The following is a 20043-nucleotide window of genomic DNA, read 5'->3' on the forward strand; positions in this document are numbered from 1 at the left end:
GTGCTTCCTGGACTTGATTAACTATTTCTTTTCCCATATTAGGGAAGTTTTCAACTATAATCTCTTCAAATATTTTCTCAGTCCCTTTCTTTTTCTCTTCTTCTTCTGGGACCCCTATAATTAGAATGTTGGTGAATTTAGTATTGTCCCAGAGGTCTCTGAGACTGTCCTCAGTTCTTTTCATTCTTTTTTTTTATTCTGCTCTGCAGTAGTTATTTCCACTATTTTATCTTCCAGGTCACTTATCTGTTCTTCTGCCTCAGTTATTCTGCTATTGATCCCTTCTAGAGAATTTTTAATTTCATTTATTGTGTTGTTCGTCATTGTTTGTTTGCTCTTTAGTTCTTCTAGGTCCTTGTAAAGCATTTCTTCTATTTTGTCTCTTCTCTTTCCAAGATTTTGGATCGTCTTTACTGTCATTACTCTGAATTTTTTTTCAGGTAGACTGCCTCTTTCCTCTTCATTTGTTAAGTCTGGTGGGTTTTTACCTTGCTCCTTTTTCTGCTGTGTCTTTCTCTGTCTTCTCATTTTGCTTATCTTACTGTGTTTGGGGTCTCCTTTTCACAGGCTGCAGGTTCGTAGTTCCTGTTGTTTTTGGTGTCTGTCCCTAGTGGCTAAAATTGGTTCAGTGGGTTGTGTAAGCTTCCTGGTGGAGGGGACTAGTGCCTGTGTTCTGATGGATGAGGCTGGATCTTGTTTTTTTGGTGGGCAGGTCCACGTCTGGTGGTGTGTTTGGGGTGTCTGTGGCCTTATTATGATTTTAGGCAGCCTCTCTGCTAATGGATGGGGTTGTTTTCCTGTCTTGCTAGTTGTTTGGCATAGGGTGTCCAGCACTGTAGATTGCTGGTCGTTGAGTGAAGCTGGGTCTTGGCGTTAAGATGGAGATCTCTGGGAGATTTTTGCCATTTCATATTACGTGGAGCTGGGAGGTCTCTTGTGAATTAGTGTCCTGAGGTTGGCTCTCCCATCTCAGAGGCACAGCCCTGACGCCTGGCTGGAGCACCAAGAGCCTTTCATTCACACGTGTGAGAATAAAAGGGAGAAAAAAATAGAAAGAAAGATAAAATTTATCAAAATAAAAAGGAAAAGATAATTATTAAGAAAGAAATTTTTTAAAGTAAAAAAAAAAAAACCAAAAATGGGCAGACAGAAACCTAGGACAGATGGTAAAAGCGAAGCTATACAGACAAAATCACACTCAGAAGCATTCACATACACGCTCACAAAAAGAGAAAAAGGGGAAAAAAAAAATTTATATATATGTATATATATATTTTTTTGCTCCCAAAGTCCACCTCCTCAATTTGGGATGATTCGTTTTCTATTCAGGTATTCCACAGATGCAGGTACATCAGGTTGATTGTGGAGATTTAATCCGCTGCTCCTCAGGCTGCTGGGAGAGATTTCCCTTTCTCTTCTTTGTTCACCTAGCTTCCGGGGTTCATCTTTGGATTTGGACCCACCTCTGCGTGTAGGTCACCTGAGGGCATCTCTTCTTCACTCAGACAGGACAGGGTTAAAGGAGCAGCTGATTCGGGGGTTCTGGCTCACTCAGGCCGGGGGGAGGGAGGGGTATGGAATGCGGGGCGAGCCTGCGGTGGCGAGGCCATCATGACGTTGCACCAGCCTGCGGCGCGCCGTGTGTTCTCCCAGGGAAGTTGTCCCTGGATCGTGGGACCCTGGCAGTGGCAGGCTCTACAGGCTCCTGGGAGGGGAGGTGTGGATAGTGACCTGTGCTTGCACACAGGCTTTTTGGTGGCTGTAGCAGCAGCTTTAGCGTCTCATGCCTGTCTCTGGGGTCTGCACTGATAGCCGCGGCTCGCGCCCGTCTCTGGAGCTCCGTTAAGCAGCGTTCTGAATCCCCTTTCCTCGTGCACCAGGAAACAAAGAGGCAAGGAAAAGTCTCTTGCCTCTTCGGCAGCTCCAGACTTTTTCTCAGGCTCCCTCCCGGCTAGCTGTGGCAACCACACTAGCCTCTTTAGGCTGTGTTCACGCAGCAACCCCAGTCCTGGGATTTGACCTGGGATCTGACCTCCGAATCCCGAGCCTCAGCTCCCAGCCTCCGCCCGTCCTGGCGGGTGAGCAGAAAAGTCACTCGGGCTGGTGAGTGCTGGTAGGCACCGATCCTCTGTGCGGGAATCTCTCCGCTTTGCCGTCCACACCCCTGTTGCTGCGCTCTCCTCCATGGCTCTGAAGCTTCCCCCCAACCCGCCACCCGCAGTCTCTGCCCGCGGAGGGGCTTCCCAGTGTGTGGAAACCTTTCCTCCTTCACAGCTCCCTCCCACTGGTGCGGGTCCAGTCCCTATTCTTTTTTTCTGTTTTTTCTTTTTTCTGTTGCCCTACCCAGGTACGTGGGGAGTTTCTTGCCTTTTGGGAGGTCTGAGGTCTTCTGCCAGTGTTCAGTAGGTGTTCTGTAGGAGTTGTTCCACATGTAGTTCGTTGTATTTCTGATGTATTTGTGGGGAGGAAGGTGATCTCCACGTCTTACTCTTCGCCATCTTGAAGTTCCTCTCAGAATGTCAATTTTAAAGCTTCCTGTCCCTCTGAGATCAGTTCTTTTTATATCTCTTGTCATATTTTCTTTATGGTTTTCTATTCTCCCTTAATAAAGTATGGCTTACGTGTCTGATTTGCAGCTTCTTTTCTTCCTAATGGATTCCAGATTCCTTCCATTTATTGTAATTGAGCATGTAACATATCCTAAAAATTATTTTTTTAAAAAATAAATCTTACTTGTTAGTTATTTGAGCTGTTTGTTTATCTGCTTGTTTGCTTTTTAATATCACCTCAAAATATCTATGTCATTGTTGCCTTGAATTTGTGCCAGAAGTATGTTGTAGCTGTTTATACTTGCATCAATTTCTAGTTTGGAAAAATTTTCATTTTTTCAGAGTTTTTCTTAATAAGAAGGCAGCCCAAGGTTTATATTCATTTCTACCAATAACCATGTCACTCAAAAATTTTATTCATATATTTATGTCTGAAAATAGATTTTAAAGACACACTGAAGACAACAGTTTTATCCTTTTAAAATGCAATGAGATAATATAGACTGGAAAATTATTACATCTTTCATGTGTTGCACTCTGTATTTTCCCATGCTTCTCAGTTGAATAACAAATCTGATACAGTGAAGTCATGATATATAATATCTTTTCCCCTTTAGATGGACACTTTTGTAAATCCGCTTCGAAATTCTATGAGGAATGTTTCAAATGCAGTTAAATCCCTTCCTGATAGCTTCGCAGAGGGAATGACTAAAATGTCAGACAACATGGGCAAAATGTCAGAAAGATTAGGTCAAGACATAAGGCAATCATTTTTCAAGGTAAGATGTTTTCAGTAATGCCTAAAGGAAACTATTTTTAGGTCAAGTAAGATTTACTGAGCTCTTGCTTAGATTTACCTTATTTTACTTTATAAGTCCAAAGCCCTATAGACACATAGTCTCATAAAGAATTAAAAAACTAAAGAGAATTAATGCTTATCGAAAATGGATACTGTAAAATCCAGTCACTCCTCAGTCTCTACTACAGTAGAATTTTAAAATCCATTTAAAGCACATATTTAAAATAAGTAAAGTTAACATTCTTTGTACTCTTTTATTCCATTTAGCCATGTTTATTCTATAGTGTCATTAAAATTTATAACAAAACAGGTATGTGCTGTTGTGTAAATTAGTTTTACTAGTATTCATCAGCAAACATAAAGTCTAATTTCTCCTGAGTCACACGATCAAGATTCACGAGATCAAAGAGAGGAAAAGTCTTTCAACATCATCAGTCTCTGCAGCCATATCTTACTGTGTATATACCTGTGAGAGGCATAGAAGAGTTTCTTGGGAAGCTTTTTCATTTCGCTAGCAGAATAGGTAGTTGACCAAGTAGTTTTTTGCTTCTAATTTACATTTTTTAAATAATTTTGACCTAGTTGTTTAAGGTTATAATCAAGACTATAAAAGAAATCATGTAACTATTAGAATGTTTCAATGAAGAGGAAATATATATAAACACTGATAGAATTTCTTTATTGTAAGAGGCAACTCCTGAAATACAGTGTGTGTAAATCATACTTTCTATTGATTCTCATACCTTTTCTGATGTTTCATCCTAATTTCTAATCATGGGGAAGTACACTAACACTGAAGTGAGGGTTGTCTTGTGCTGCTTCTGCTGATAGCTACCCATATGACTTCCTACAAGAGTCACTGAACTTTTCCAGGCTTCTTTTTCCTCACCAGTAATGTGAAGGGGTTATAACAGGTGATCTTGATGGTCCTTCCTGTGCTGAGAAATGGTTATCAACTGGCACTGGTCCTTCTGTCCTTTTCCTCCATAACTTACATTATATAACAGTCAGTTAATTAGTTCCTTTAAGCCTCTTAGCATACTGTCAGGCTCTTTATGGTAAAGAAAAAAGATTGGAGTTCTGTTCCCCTACTGTGCTACTAACTTTTGGTCTTTAAATCATTTAATCTTACTTAGCTTTAAATTCTAAAAAGTATGGGAGTTTGAGTAATATCTCCATCCACCTCAAAATGAATCCTTTTTTAAAGGAAAGAAAATCTGTTGGTAATGAAATAATTACCCTTTTATATTGTGTTTCTAACTGTAGATTGTCAATACTTTGTTAATGCTATATAAATTTTGTTTATATATTGTCCCCAAAATCAAATCAAATGCTGTTCATTATATTTGATACTACTAATTTTGGTTTATTGTATTGTGTTCTTTCATTTTCTGCTTTAGTGTGTTTACTGTGTTTTTTGTTTTTTTAAATATTAGGTTCCTCCTTTAATTCCAAAGACTGATTCAGATCCTGAACATTGTCGAGTTTCAGCTCAACTTGATGATACTGTGAGTTAATTTTATTTTGGTAGCATTCAGTTGAAATTCACATCATACTTGGCAGATCTTTTTAACTTTTTAATATAGTATAATATGTATATCTGTCATTAATGTACATATATTGTAAACATTGTTTGATGAATTCTTACAAACTGAACATATCCATGTAATCAGCACTATAAACAAGAAACAGAACATTACCAGTACCCCAGAAAGCCCCTAATGCTCTCTTCCTGTCACTATCCTCTCCCCTGCCAAGGATAAACACTATCCTGACTTCTACCCTGCATTTATACTTTATATAAATGAAACTGTGAGGTATGTACTTCTTTAAGTCTGGCATTTTTTGCTCAACATTGTGATAATCTTCCATGTTTGTTTCGTGTGATTGTGGTTTCTTCATTTTTGTGGCCTTACAGTGCAATTTTGTAATTATAGTACAATTACATTTTGTAAGTATAGTACAATATGTTTGCTATATTACGAACTGTACTCCTGTGAACATTCTGGTACTTGTCTTTTGATTAAATAAATAAGTACATATTTCTTTCTGTACCGAGGAATGGAATTACTTGGTCAGAGGTTATGCAAAAGTTCAATTTTAATAGATACTGTCAAATAATTTGCCGAAGTGTGTGTACTGCTTCCGCTGCCATCAGCAATGCATGAGAATCAGTGGTTCACAGCCTGCCAAAACTCAATATGTTATGCCTTTTTAATTTTAGCCATTCTCTTTGTTGTATCTCATGCGGATTTCCATTTCTCTGATGACTGTTAAAATGTTGAACCTCTTTTCATAAGTTTACTGGCCATTTGGGTGTCCTGTCTTACATGTCTATCTCTTTCCCCCATTTTTTATCTGTTGGCTTGGTTGTCTTTGATTAGTAAGAGTGCGTTGTATAATCTGAATATTGTTTCTTTGTCAGATATAAGTATTTGTGTATTGTGAATATCTTCTACTTTGTGTGCTTTTATGCTCTGTGTACAATCTGTGCCTACTGCAAGGTCACAAAGATGTTCTCCTATGATTTTCTTTAAAAATTGTTTTTGTTGGGCTTCCCTGGTGGCGCAGTGGTTGAGAGTCTGCCTGCCGGTGCAGGGGACACGGGTTCGTGCCCCGGTCCTGGAAGATCCCACATGCCGCGGAGCGGCTAGGCCCATGAGCCATGGCCGCTGAGCCTGCACGTCCGGAGCCTGTGCTCCGCAACGGGAGAGGCCACAACAGTGAGAGGCCCGCATACTGGAAAAAAAAAAAAAAAAAAAGTTGTTTTTGTTTACCGTGCCAAAACTTAGATTTGCCATTCATCTAGGATCAATTGTTGTGTATGGAATGAGGTAGGGGTGCAGTTGACCTAAGCACCATTTACTGAGAAGACCCTCTTTTCCCAGTGTATGGTTTTTCCTTGTCACAAATCTTTTTATTTTATATATTTGGGTCTGGGCTTTATATTCTATTCTATTAGGCAGAGTTATTTTAAAGTTATAATTATCTCTCTTCAGTTTCTCATTGAATTTCTTTATAATAAACTGTCTTAAAGATAATATTTTTGTTTTTTTAAGAATATTTTAGAATGTTTATTATGCATTGTACTGTTGAAATATCCATAACATTATACTTTTTGTTAAGGGTTTTTACAATTTAACTGTTTATTAGAATTGTCATGTGGCATCAGACTCATGACTATACTCGATCAGAGAATAGAGCAGTAGTGATTTTTGCCTCCAAAGTGGTTAAGCTATTGAAAAATATGTGAAAGAGAAGGTATGCTAAGAAAATGTTTACAACACAGTGAAAAATGTATGACTCATGCTGTTTTCTCATGAAAAAATTTAAGTATTTAAATTACAACATTGATAAGGAAATAATTGGAAAGAGTAGCTTAGTGATGAAAGAATTACAAAATTACTGGCAATTATGGCAGTTTTGTTGCATATCTAAGCCTGCACCCTATTATATATTGATATATTTCGGCATCAAAGCATTCTAGTTGTCTTTCTTTACTTTTTATATCATTAATTGAATATTCCCATGATAAAAGTGTACAAATTTTTACTTCTTAAAAATAAAAAGAAAATTCTAGTAATCTAGTTGCCTTTTGTAATGTTAGCTGGATTTTATTTCAGCTTCTTTTCCATGAAAATACCTATATACATACAACGCAGTAACCGAGCAAAACAGATTGCTCTGTGTAGATTGTATTTTGTTCTATTAAATAAAGAGAAATGTTGAGACTATTTTGTTCATTTGAAAAAGATGCCTCAGAGAATAGGCAAAGGGGCTAGCCTTTGCCTTATAAACTAATACAGACTCTACTGCAAGATCCCAAATCATATTTTCCTAAGACCATCATGAATCCAGTTTGAGAAGTTGTTTTCACTACAGCCTTGGAATTTACTCATCATTGTAGAGTTGTAAAATTCTGTATTCTGTCAAAATGGCTGTTAAAAATATTTTTTCTAAATTAGAATGAAATATTGGTTACAAAGGCTATAGTAGAACTTGTTCTCTAACCTGTAAATAGTAACAGTCATTTGGTAAAAGCAGCAAAATTAGCCATTCATAGTAGATAGGTAACTCAAATAAACGTATCCTTATTTCTTCCCATATTTTGTCAGGTGGATGACAATATTCCACTTAGGGTAATGCTGCTTCTCATGGATGAAGTATTCGACTTAAAAGAGAGAAATCAGTGGTTGCGAAGGAATATCAAAAACCTACTTCAACAGCTTATTAGAGCCACATATGGTGATACTATTAATAGGTACCACTTTTTTTTCTTAAACTACTTAGAGCTGATCTTACTTAGCTTTTGAAGTTTTACTTCTGGAAGTAGATTGCTCAACCTTTTGTAGGTGAATTTCCTTCTCTGGGTCTTTGAAGATCATTAAAGCAGACTATTGCTCTCAGAGATAATCTTCATACAAATTAAGTTGCTTACTTCATGAAAGTAATGTTTCTTTATTTTATTCACCTTCTAAAATCTTGACCTTACTTATTTGAATTTCTTTCCTTTCAGAAAAATAGTTGACCATGTTGACTGGATGACCTCACCTGAGCAAGTAGCCGACTTAGTGAAACGTTTCAGGTATGTCTTAAGACACAGTCACTTCTTTCAGATAGTACAGAGTTGAGCATTGTTATCACTAACTTTCATTGCATTCCTTCTCTTCCTGGCCTTAAAGTTGGTTTCAGTCATCACTGATGAGCAAAAAGACTTGCAAGAATTATAAACATTTGTCCCATGGACCTATTCATCTTTGTTTTTTTAAAACCAGAATAGAAAAAAGTGTAAATGAAAAATCTTTAAGATGTTAGGCTATATTTTATCATAGTAATGTGGCTTTAAAATAATTGAAATATTAATGTAGACATGGCATGGTCATATAATCAGGTTACCTAGTTTCCAGGATTAATTTTTCTCAGTTGTATTTGCTAACCTTGATTTGATTGATTGATTGATTGATTGGCTGGCTGGCTGGCTGCATGGGGTCTTCATTGCTGCATGCTGGCTTTCTCTAGTTGCCGCGAGCGGGGACTACTCTTCATTGTGGTGCGTAGGCTTCTCATTGCAGTGGCTTCTCTTGTTACGGAGCGTGGGCTCTAGGTGGGCAGGCTTCAGTAGTTGCAGCACATGGGCTCAGTAGTTGTGGCACGTGGGCTCAGTAGTTGCGGCACACGGGCTTAGTTGCTCCATGGCATTTGGGATCTTCCCAGACCAGGGATCGAATCCATATCCCCTGCATTGGCAGGCGGATTCTTAACCACTGCACCACCAGGGAAGTCCCTGCTAACCTTGTTTTTAAATGAAGAATTTTAGAAATATGTATGTCCATGGTCGAAATTTTTATTAACTATTTGAACCTCTGAAAAGGTTCAGATTAATAGTAGTGATACTCCAATTCATATGTTCATTCTACAAAAATATTCTGAACCCCTTCTCTGTGTCTAGCCCTCTTACCAGGAACTGAGAGGTAAGGTTCAGTCCCTTCAAGGAAAGCATGCCATGGCAGACAAACAACTTTTCTAAAAGCGAGAGATAAGCAAGGCATAAACATTCATGGCATCACGTACTTTGAAGTAACAGAAAGAAGGGAACTACGAACACTGTTTACTTGGCACTAACTACTTCATGTACACTTTCTGATTTTATCCTATTTTATGAGATAGGGATTTTTGTCTCCATTTTGTTACAAGGAAATTGAGGGTTTGAGAAGTTAAGCAGCTTGCCCAAAGCCTCATGTGCTGGATAGTGGGGAAACAGGTCTCTCTAATCTGAAGCTAAATTTCTCCTCACAATACCATACTGTTTCTAAAAGCTGTACCACCTGCCCTGGCACCTTCATTCTGTTTCAGGGTGGGTAAATATTGTTTTTCTGGAGCACTGATTCTCAACCTTGCCTGCACACTGGAGTCACTTGGAGAGCTTTAAAAAGTACTCATGCTTAGGTCCCATCTGCAAACAGTTTGATTTAATTAATCTGGTGGAGGCCCTGGTCCTTAAGCTCTTTTAAAGCTCCCAGGTGTTTTCTAATGTGCAGTCAGAGTTAAGAAGGACTACTCTGAGCAGTCTCTTTCTCTCAGACCAAATTCCCAGATGGAAGCTTAGTTACTGTGCTCAATTCCTACCTTTGGCCTGAGAACTAGGGAACAGGAATGAAGCACACTGTGAAAGTAAAGGAGAATGGATTAAATGTGTGAAAGAAACATTGTAATCAATACAGCTCTAAGGTGTGGGTGCAGAATTTGTTTTATATTGGCTTAGTTTTAAGTTGTTCCAGGGCATACTTCTGTTATTTTTTCTTGTATATATCCTTTTATACCTAAAATTGAACCCTATATGTAGTTACTGTTTGTTGAATATCACACCTATATAAAATTGCAGAAGTGTTTCCTTTTTCTGTTTACATTTGTGTTTTCTCTAGAAAATTGGAATAATTTTACCAACTTGTATCATTAGAAAATGAAAATGTTTACAAAATTTATTTAATCTTCTTAAATAGAGATGCCTTTTGGCCAAATGGCATTTTAGCAGAGACTGTTCCATGCAGAGATAAAGCTATTCGAATGAGAACAAGAGTTGCAGGAAAAACTAAATTACTTTCAATTATGCCAGGTAAGTGAACATTTTTAGTATAAATCTTATTAATTTGTACTTCTTCTGAATTTAAGGCATTGAGCATTCTAAGTATAGCTGCCTTTTGACTATAATAACTATCATTTGATGGCTTATCATATACTAGGCACTGTGCTAGGCATTTCTTATATATCTTTAACTAACCCTCATAACAACATTATGAAGCCAAGGTACTGTTAACATCATAGCTTTATATGTGAGGAAACAGAAGCTCAAAGGGGTTAAGTGAGTCACCCAAGGTTTATAGCTAGTAAGTGAATGTTGGGACTCTGACTCAGCTCTGAGTTCCCCGAAAGCCATTGCTTTCAACCATTTGAAGAAAAAGTGTTGCTTTTAACCACTTCACTTTGCTGCCTTGAAACATTTTGAGAATGAAGTTGATGATAAATTCTGTGACAGATGAACGGGCTGATAAAAGTATATGAAGTATGAGGTTTTCAGGAAGAATATTTGTTCTACTTAAGAGAACAAACACATTTTTTCAAAGAATCCCTTTGAAACAGCTGATTGGCCCATTCTTAATCTTTACTAAAACATGATCCTAAAGAAAGTGTACATAGTGGCATTCTGTTGGTCTAATTTGAGTTACTTTAGAACACTGCTGTCTCACTAATTGAGATTCACTTTGTCCGTTTTGTCTTCTCTCAATAAGAGCAGTTTTGTGTAGTTGGGTGGTTGTTTGATCTCTTCTTTGGTTATAAATACCTTTGAAAATACCTAGATATCTCTTCTCCACATTTTAATTGTGGATGTAGAGAATAGAAAAATATTTAAGTTCTCAATTTCTATTTTAACTTAAATTTCTATATTTAAGTTCTCAATTTTCTATTTCTTTTCATATAATTTTGTTTTTAATTTAAACTATATTTTCATCATAGATTTTAATCAACTTTGTCTTCTGACAAGTTGGAAATTTGCCACATAGCTATTTATTCTGCCCTATAGACTGTACTGTTGCATTTGGAGATAAAAAGCAAGTGACAGAAATAACATTTTAGAAAAATAAAAAGAAACAATAATGTAGGATATTAATATACTGTTAGAATAAACCAGATGGTGCTATAGACTGACTCAGTTATGTGGCTGGAAGAAATCTTAATGCATTTATACAGTAAATATTTATTGAGAGCCTTTCATGAGCCAGACACTATTCTTTACACTTATCGTTGCCTTCTTGGAGTTTACATTCTACTAGGGAGACACAGAAAACAGATGAAAGAAATAGATAAACCACAGTATGCTGGATAGTGGTAAGTGCTGAGGAGATAGATAGTGCAGGAAAAGGGAGGTGTCAGTTGAGTTGCAGTTGCAGATAGGGTAGCCATTGGGGGCCTCCCTGAGATGAAGACACTTATGTGAAGAAAGTGAGGATAGATGTAAAAGTATATATTTTTATATATACGTAATCTCTCACCTGTTTTTTAGTAAATTTAAAAACTATTTGCTTTAAATTATATTGTACCTTAGTTAGAAATATACATTTTGGAAGTTGCATGTTTCTTTCGAGAGCAATAAAGTATTGCTTTTGAGGCCCCTGCTATAGGGTCCTGACTATGAATAATTAAGAATAATAGGAGATTGGTTCAAGATGGCGGAGTAGAAGGACATGCTCTCACTCCCTCTTGTGAGAGCATCAGAGTCACAACAAACTGCTGAACAGTCATCAACAGGAAGACACTGGAACTCACCAAAAAAGATACCCCACATCCACAGACAAAGGAGAAGCCACAATGAGATGGTAGGAGGGGCGCAATCACAATAAAATCAAATCCCATAACTGCTGGGTGGGTGACTCACATACTGGAGGACACTTATACCACAGAAGTCCACGCATTGGAGTGAAGGTTCTGAGCCCCGCGTCAGGCTTCCCAACCTGGGGGTCTGGCAACAGGAGGAGGAATTCCTAGAGAATCAGACTTTGAAGACTTGCGGGATTTGATTACAGGACCTCGACAGGACTGGGGGAAACAGAGACTCCACACACAAGGTAGTGTGCACATCGGGACCCAGGGGAAGGAGCAGTGACCCCGTAGGAGACTGAACCAGACCTACCTGCTAGTGTTGGAGGGTCTCCTGCAGAGGTGGGGGGTGGCTGTGGCTCACCGTGAGGACAAGGACACTGGAAGCAGAAGTTTTGGGAAGTAATCCTTGGCGTGAGCCCTTCCAGAGTCCACCATTAGCCCCACCAAAGAGCCCAGGTAGGCTCCAGTGTAGGGTCGCCTTAGGCCAAACAATCAACAGGGAGGGAACCCAGCCCCACCCATCAGCAGACAAGCAGATTAAAGTTTTACTGAGCTCTTTCCACCAGAGGAAAAGCCAGCTCTTTTGCTCTGGTGGGCAAGTCCCTCCCAACAGGAACTTGTACAAGCCTCTTAGATAGCCTCATCCACCAGAGGGCAGACAGTAGAAGCAAGAAGAACTACAGTCCTGCAGCCTGTGGAACAAAAACCACATTCACAGAAAGACAGACAAGATGCAAAGGCAGAGGACTGTGTACCAGATGAAGGAACAAGATAAAACCCCAGAAAAACAACTAAATGAAGTGGAGATAGGCAACCTTCCTAAACAAGAATTCACAATAATGGTAGCGAAGATGATCCAGGATCTCGGAAAAAGAATGGAGGCCAAGATCGAGAAGATGCAAGAAATGTTTAAAAAAGACCTAGAAGAATTAAAGAACAAACATACAGGGATGAGCAATACAATAACTGAAATGAAAAATACACTGGAAGGAATCAATAGCAGAATAACTGAGGCAGAAGAACGGATAAGTGACATGGAAGACAGAATGGTGGAATTCACTGCCGCGGAACAGAGTAAAGAGAAAAGAATGAAAAGAAATGAAGACAGCCTAAGAGGCTTCTGGGACAACATTAAATGCAACAACATTCACATTACAGGGGTCCCAGAAGGAGAAGAGAGAGAGAAAGGACCCAAGAAAATATTTGAAGAGATTATAGTCGAAAACTTCCCTAACATGGGAAAGGAAATAGCCACCGAAGTCCAGGAAGCTCAGAGAGCAAAAATTAAAGACAAAGAAAAATTACTGAAAGCAGCAAGGGAAAAACGACAAATGACATACAAGGGAACTCCCATAAGGGTAACAGTTGATTTCTCAGCAGAAACTGTACAAGCCAGAAGGGAGTGGCATGACATATTTAAAGTGATGAAACAGAAGAACACACAACCAAGATTACTCTACCCGGCAAAGAACTCATTCAGATTTGATGGAGAAATCAAAATCTTTACAAACAAGCAAAAGCTAAGAGAATTTAGCACCACCAAACCAGCTTTACAACAAATGCTAAAGGAACTTCTCTAAATGGGAAACACAAGTGAAGAAAAGAACCTATAAAAACAGACCCAAAACAATTAAGAAAATGGTAATAGGAACATACATATCGATAACTACCTTAAATGTGTATGGATTAAACGCTCCAACCAAAAGACACAGGCTCACTGAATGGATACAAAAATAAGACCCATATATGTGCTGTCTACAAGAGACCCACTTCAGACCTAGGGACACATCTAGACTGAAAGTGAGGGGATAGAAAAAGATATTCCATGCAAGGAAATCAAAAGAAAGCTGGAGTAGCAATACTCATATCAGATAAAATAGACTGTAAAGAATGTTACAGGAGACAAGGAAGGACACTACATAATGATCGAGGGATCAATCCAAGAAGAAGATATAACAATTATAAATATATATGCACCCAACATAGGAGCACCTCAATACATAAGGGAACTGCCAACAGCTATAAAAGAGGAAATTGACAGTAACACAATAATAGTGCAGGACTTTTAACACCTCACTTACACCAATGGAGAGATCATCCAAACAGAAAATTAATAAGGAAGCACAAGCTTTAAACTACACAATAGACCAGATAGATTTAATTGGTATTTATAGGACGTTTCATCCAAAAACAGCATATTACACTTTCTTCTCAAGTGTGCATGGAACATTCTCCAGGATCACATCTTGGGTCACAAATCAAGCCACAGTAAATTTAAGAAAATTGAAATCATATCAAGCATCTTTTCTGATCACAACGCTATGAGATTAGATATCAATTAAGGGGAAAAAAACATAAAAAACACAAACATGGAGGCTAAACAATACGTTACTAAATAAGCAAGAGGTCACAGAGGAAATAAAAAAGTACCTAGAAACAAATGACAGTGAAAACATTACGATCCAAAACCTGTGGGATGCAGCAGAAGCAGTTCTAAGAGGGAAGTCTATAGCAATACAATCCTACCTCAAGAAACAACAACCATCTCAAACAATCTAACCTCACACCTAAAAGAACTAGAGAAAGAAGAACAAACAAAACACAAAGTTAGTAGAAGGAAAGAAATCATAAAGATCAGAGCAGAAATAAAGAAATAGAAACAAAGGAAACAATAGCAAAGATCAATAAAACTAAAAGCTGGTTCTTTGAGAAGATAAACAAAATTGATAAACCATTAGCCAGACTCATCAAGAAAAAGATGGAGAAGACTCATATCATTAAAATTAGAAATGAAAAAGGAGAAGTTACCACAGACACCACAGAAATACAAAGCATCCTAAGAGACTACTACAAGCAACTCTATGCCAATAAAATGGACAACCTGGAAGAAATGGACAAATTCTTAGAAAGGTGTAACCTTCCAAGACTGAACCAGGAAGAAATAGAAAACATGAACAGACCAATCACAAAGTAATGAAATTTAAACTGTGATTAAAAATCTCCAACTAACAAAAGTCCAGGACCAGATGGCTTCACAGTTGAATTCTATCAGACATTTAGAGAAGAGTTAACACCCATCCTTCTCAAACTCTTCCAAAAAATTGCAGAGGAAGGAACACTCCCAAACTCATGCTACAAGGCCACCATCACCCTGATACCAAAATCAGACAAAGATAATACAAAAACAGAAAATTACAGACCAGTATCACTGATGAGTAAAGATGCAGAAATCCTCAACAAAATACTAGCAAGCAGAATCCAACAACACATTAAAAGGATGATACACCATGATCAAGTGGGATTTATCCCAGGGATGCAAGGATTCTTCAGTATGCGCAAATCAATCAATATGATACACCATATTAACAAATTGAAGAAGAAAAACCATATGATCATCTCTAGATGCGAAAAAAGCTTTTGACAAAATTCAGCACCCATTTATGATAAAAACTCCCCAGAAAGTAGGCACAGAGGGAACCTACCTCAACATAATAAGGCCATATACAACAAACCCACAGCAGATATCATTCTCAATCATGAAAAACTGAAAGCATTTCCTCTAAGATCGGAACAAGACAAGGATGTCCACTGTCACCACTATTATTCAACATAGTTTTGGAAGTCCTAGCCACGGCAATCAGAGAAGAAAAAGAAATAAAAGGAATCCAAATCAGAAAAGAAGAAGTAAAGCTGTCACTGTTTGCAGTTGACATGATACTACACATAGAGAATCCTAAAGATGCTGCCAGAAAACTACTAGAGCTAACCAATGAATTTGGTAAAGTTGCAGGATACAAAATTAATGCACAGAAATCTCTTGCATTCCTATACACTAATGATGAAAAACCTGAAAGAGAAATTAAGGAAACACTCCCATTTACCATTGCAGCAAAAAGAATAAAATACCTCAGAATAAACCTAGCTAAGGAGACAAAAGACCTGTATGCAGAAAACTATAAGACACTGATGAAAGAAATTAAAGACAATACAAACAAATGGAGAGATATACCATGTCATTGGATTGGAAGAATCTATATTGTGAAAATGGCTATACTACCCAAAGCAATGTACAGATTCAGTGCAATCCCTATCAAATTACCAATGGCAGTTTTTACAGAACAAGAACAAAAAATCTTAAAATTTGTATGGGGACACAAAAGACCCCGAATAGCCAAAGCAGTCTTGAGGGAAAAAAACGGAGCTGGAGGAATCAGGCTCCTGGACTTCAATCTATACTACAAAGCTACAGTAATCAAGGAAATATGGTACTGGCACAAAGACAGAAATATAGATCAATGGAACAGGATAGAAATCCCAGAGATAAACCCATTCACCTATGGTCAACTAATCTATGACAAAGGAGGCAAGGATGTGCAATGGAGAAATGACAGTCTCTTCCATAAGTGGTGCTGAGAGAACTGGACAGCTGCACGTAAAAAATGAAATTAGAACACTCCCTAACACCATACACAAAAATAAACTCAAAATGGATTAGAGACCTAAATGCAAGACCAGACACTATAAAACTCTTAGAGGAAAACATGGGAAGAACACTCTTTGACATAAATCACAGCAGGATCTTTTTTGATCCACCTCCTAGAGTAATGGAAATAAAAACAAAAATAAACAAATGGGACCTAATGAAACTTCAAAGGTTTTGCACAGCAAAGGGAAACATAAACAGGACAAAAAGGCAACCCTCAGAATGGGAGAAAATATTTGCAAAGAAATCAGTGGACAAAGGATTAATCTCCAAAATATATGAACAGCTCATGCAGCTCAATATTAAAATAACAAACCACACAATCCAAAAATGGGCAGAAGAGCTAAATAGACATTTCTCCAAAGAAGACATACAGATGGCCAAGAAGCACATGAAAAGCTGCTCAACATCACTAATCATTAGAGAAATGCAAATCAAAAGTACAATGAGGTATCACCTCACACCAGTCAGAATGGGCATCATCAGAAAATCTACCAACAACAAATGCTGGAGAGGGTGCAGAGAAAAGGGAACCCTCTTACACTGTTGGTGGGAATGTAAGTTGATACAGCCACTGTGGAGAACAGTATGGAGGTTCCTTAAGAAACTAAAAATAGAATTACCGTATGAGCCAGCAATCCCACTACTGGGCATATACCCAGAGAAAACCATAATTCAAAAAGACACATGCACCCCAATGTTCATTGCAGCCCTATTTACAATAGCCAGGTCATGGAACCAACCTAAATGCCGTTGACAGACTAATGGATAAAGAAGATGTGGTACATATATACAATGGAATATTACTCAGCCATAAAAAGAAACGAAATTGGGTCATTTGTAGAGACATGGATGGATCTAGAGACTCTCATACAGAGTGAAGTAAGTCAGAAAGAGAAAAGCAAATATCGTATATTAACACATATGTGTGGAACCTAGAAAAATGGTACAGATGAACTGGTTTGCAGGGCAGAAATAGAGACACAGATGCAGAAAACACCAAGGGGGGAAAGGAGCAGGGGGTGGTGGTGGTGGTGTGGTGAATTGGGCTATTGGGATTGACATGTACACACTGATGTGTATAAAATGTATAACTGATAAGAACCTGCTGTATAAAAAAATAAAATAAAATTCAAGAATAAAAGAGGAAAAAAAAGAATAATACATGGTGCTCCCATATTTACGTGTCTCTAGTAACTTCATGTTGCCTATGAGTAAACTCCGAACTTGCTTAACCTGACAGTCACAGCACTGTCAGTTTTCCATTTTTTTCACCACTTTCTCTTACAGGAATCCTAAAATTCAACCAAACTTTACTACCCCATTTCTTGAGCCTGTCTTGTTTTTGTTTCCACTTAGTGCTCATTTGCTCATTCCTGTTCTTAAATCTTTCATCTGTTTGCACCTATGAAAATGCTGCCCAGGTAGCAAAATCTACTTCAGTTGTCACTTCCTTGAAGGGAACCTTTCCTTATTATCTCATGTTGCATTCCCTCCTTGTAAGTGTCTTTATGCTTTTAGTATTTTAATGGCACTGTTTCTGTGTTGCAAGTTTTTTGAAATCATAGATCAGCTTTCACACATTTTCTTATAGTATTTCTGACTGCATTAAATGTAGTAAAAGTATGTGTATAGTGTTTTAGAGTTTACAGATCACTTTTCACATTATCTCATCAAGGCTTTATAAATTCTTACAGTTATAATAATATTGGTTATTATAAATTCCCATTTTACAGATGAGGATGCAAACTCAGGGTGGGTAAGTTATCATATAGGTATTAAGGGACAAGATTACAACTCTAATTTGGGGTTTCCTGCTTTCTCCTGTGCTGTATTTGTCTCACAGTATCTATTGTGTAAGTGCATGCATGCTTGCAAACGTATATAAGTTTTAAGTCAGTTATTAAACTTATATTAAGGTCATTAACTGAATACTTGCTACTTATCAGTTACTCTGCTTTGTACTTTACATACTTAGCATAGTTTAGGCCTTGGATTTCCTTTGAATAATGAATTGTGTTTATTTCCCCTCTCCCCCGCTTCATTTAGATGAACTGAAGCACATTATTGGGGCTGAGACAACACGGAAAGGTATTCTTCGTGTATTTGAAATGTTTCAGCACAACCAGTTAAATAGGAGGATGGTTTATGTCTTTTTGGAAGGCTTTTTGGAAAGCTTATTTCCACAGTATAAATTCCGTGAACTTTTCAACAGACTGCATTCACGGTCAAAGCAGATGCAGAAATATAAACAGAAACTTCATACTACTCAAGCGCCTTCTTTACAGAAAAGGTGACACTCCAATCTATGAAGCTGGTGTTCGTTTTGTCCAGGACTGATGGTATGGACGGATCTTCTGGGGCTTAACTCATATACTGTTGTGTCTGCACCAGTCTTTTAGTGTCTCAAAATAGATTATTAATACATCCATAAGACTGTGGTTCTTCTCATCCTTGTCTATAATCCAGCCACTACCAAGAGAGATTTCTGTGTCTTAAATGATTTGGTGCATATTTTTGCAACACTGAGAGGATACTGCCCCCATCTCAAGCAAGAATGACGTTGGTCTCTTCTGTTTCAAACTAATCAGCATTCTCCAGCAATGACGAAGTGCCAGAGTGTAGATATGAGAGCTAAGGAAAGCACAAAACAAGAGTTCACAGATAAATTGGCTGATTTGTTTAACAGTGGGAAACTGTGCAATGTGCTGTTTGGAGGGATTTGTTTTGCATAATGATTTTATAGGTCTTTTTCAGAATTTTGATATAGTGTAGATAGCCAGGTGAGTGATCTTTGGAACATCTGTTTCAGGTCTAGGGAAAGTGACAGAATGCCCTTAAAGTATGAAGTAACATTATATCCAAATTACAGTTTTGTGACATAAAGTAAAAACCTAGTATAAAATAAAACCAGTCAAAACAAAAATTTCATTGGATCTGTTATTCATTGGTAGAAAACAGATTTTAATTGATTCTTATGTGTCTTAAGGGCTCTATTTTGCTCTTAACGGTACTCAGTCATAAGCTTTATTTTGGCATTCTGTGTGTAAAAAGAAGCATATGATGGCTCTTAGTTAAGTTACAAAATTATTACAGTTTTCTTTATCTTTAAGAGATTACTGATTATGTAATAGGGGCTATAATTTGTTGAAAGAACTGCCAAATACTTCTAAAAATGTGGAAATTTAAAAAACAGTACTCTATTGAAAGTTACTATATGATGATTTTAAACTGTGTGATCTAGACATACGTTAGGTGATTGCAAAAATAGCAAATCAAAGGATTAAATGAGTTTATTAGTCGTATGTAAACATACAAATTCTTAACTCTATTATAGTGTACATATATGAAAATAAATAAAACAGAACTATAATATTTTTTAAAATAGGCTTTATTTATATTTTGCATAATGTAAAATTCTACTAAATAAAGCAAGTTGGCAAAACCCCTCGGTGTATACATTTAAGTCCCTAAAATAATTTTATACCAACAACAACGTAATACCTTTTCCAGTTTTGGAGCCTCTGCATTTCCTATAGTTTTCTCATTCTCCATTTGTCAATCTTGGAAGTCTTCATATGTTTTGTATGCAGGATTTCTGCATAGTTTTAAATACTTCCACTGACTAAGGGTTTGGGTGTGTCAGCGTTTTTTGTTTTAAAAATATTTAACACTAAAACCTTAAAATAGTGAAGCTATTTATCAGACCACTGAGCCAAGATGCTGGTATTAAAAGAACGTCCGGGTGCTTAAGATAAAGGGACAGAGTATTGGTATCCCAGTTGTTTGGGAGCTTTAAGATTGGAACAAGATGTTATTGTCTTGTCACTGAGATC

The 20043-nt window shown here is 37.5% G+C and overlaps 1 protein-coding gene across 3 annotated transcripts in view; it reads left to right on the top strand.

The window, feature by feature from the left end:
• Positions 1–19686, top strand: part of SNX13 (sorting nexin 13) — a gene marked incomplete at its 5' end in the record, with an annotated part of 140487 nt that extends 120801 nt beyond the window's left edge. For all 3 annotated transcript variants that reach the window (XM_082846760.1, XM_082846761.1, XM_082846762.1), the window contains 6 exons: positions 3167–3328; positions 4785–4856; positions 7464–7609; positions 7865–7933; positions 9849–9961; positions 18257–19686. In XM_082846760.1, the coding sequence (XP_082702886.1) occupies positions 3167–3328; positions 4785–4856; positions 7464–7609; positions 7865–7933; positions 9849–9961; positions 18257–18504 (810 nt within the window). In that variant the 3' untranslated portion in view covers positions 18505–19686. The remainder of the gene's footprint in view (positions 1–3166; positions 3329–4784; positions 4857–7463; positions 7610–7864; positions 7934–9848; positions 9962–18256) is intronic.
• Between the last annotated feature and the right edge of the window lie 357 nt (positions 19687–20043).

Source organism: Leucopleurus acutus (assembly GCF_964270905.1).
Source record: "Leucopleurus acutus genome assembly, chromosome: 9".
Classification (NCBI taxonomy): domain Eukaryota; kingdom Metazoa; phylum Chordata; class Mammalia; order Artiodactyla; family Delphinidae; genus Leucopleurus; species Leucopleurus acutus.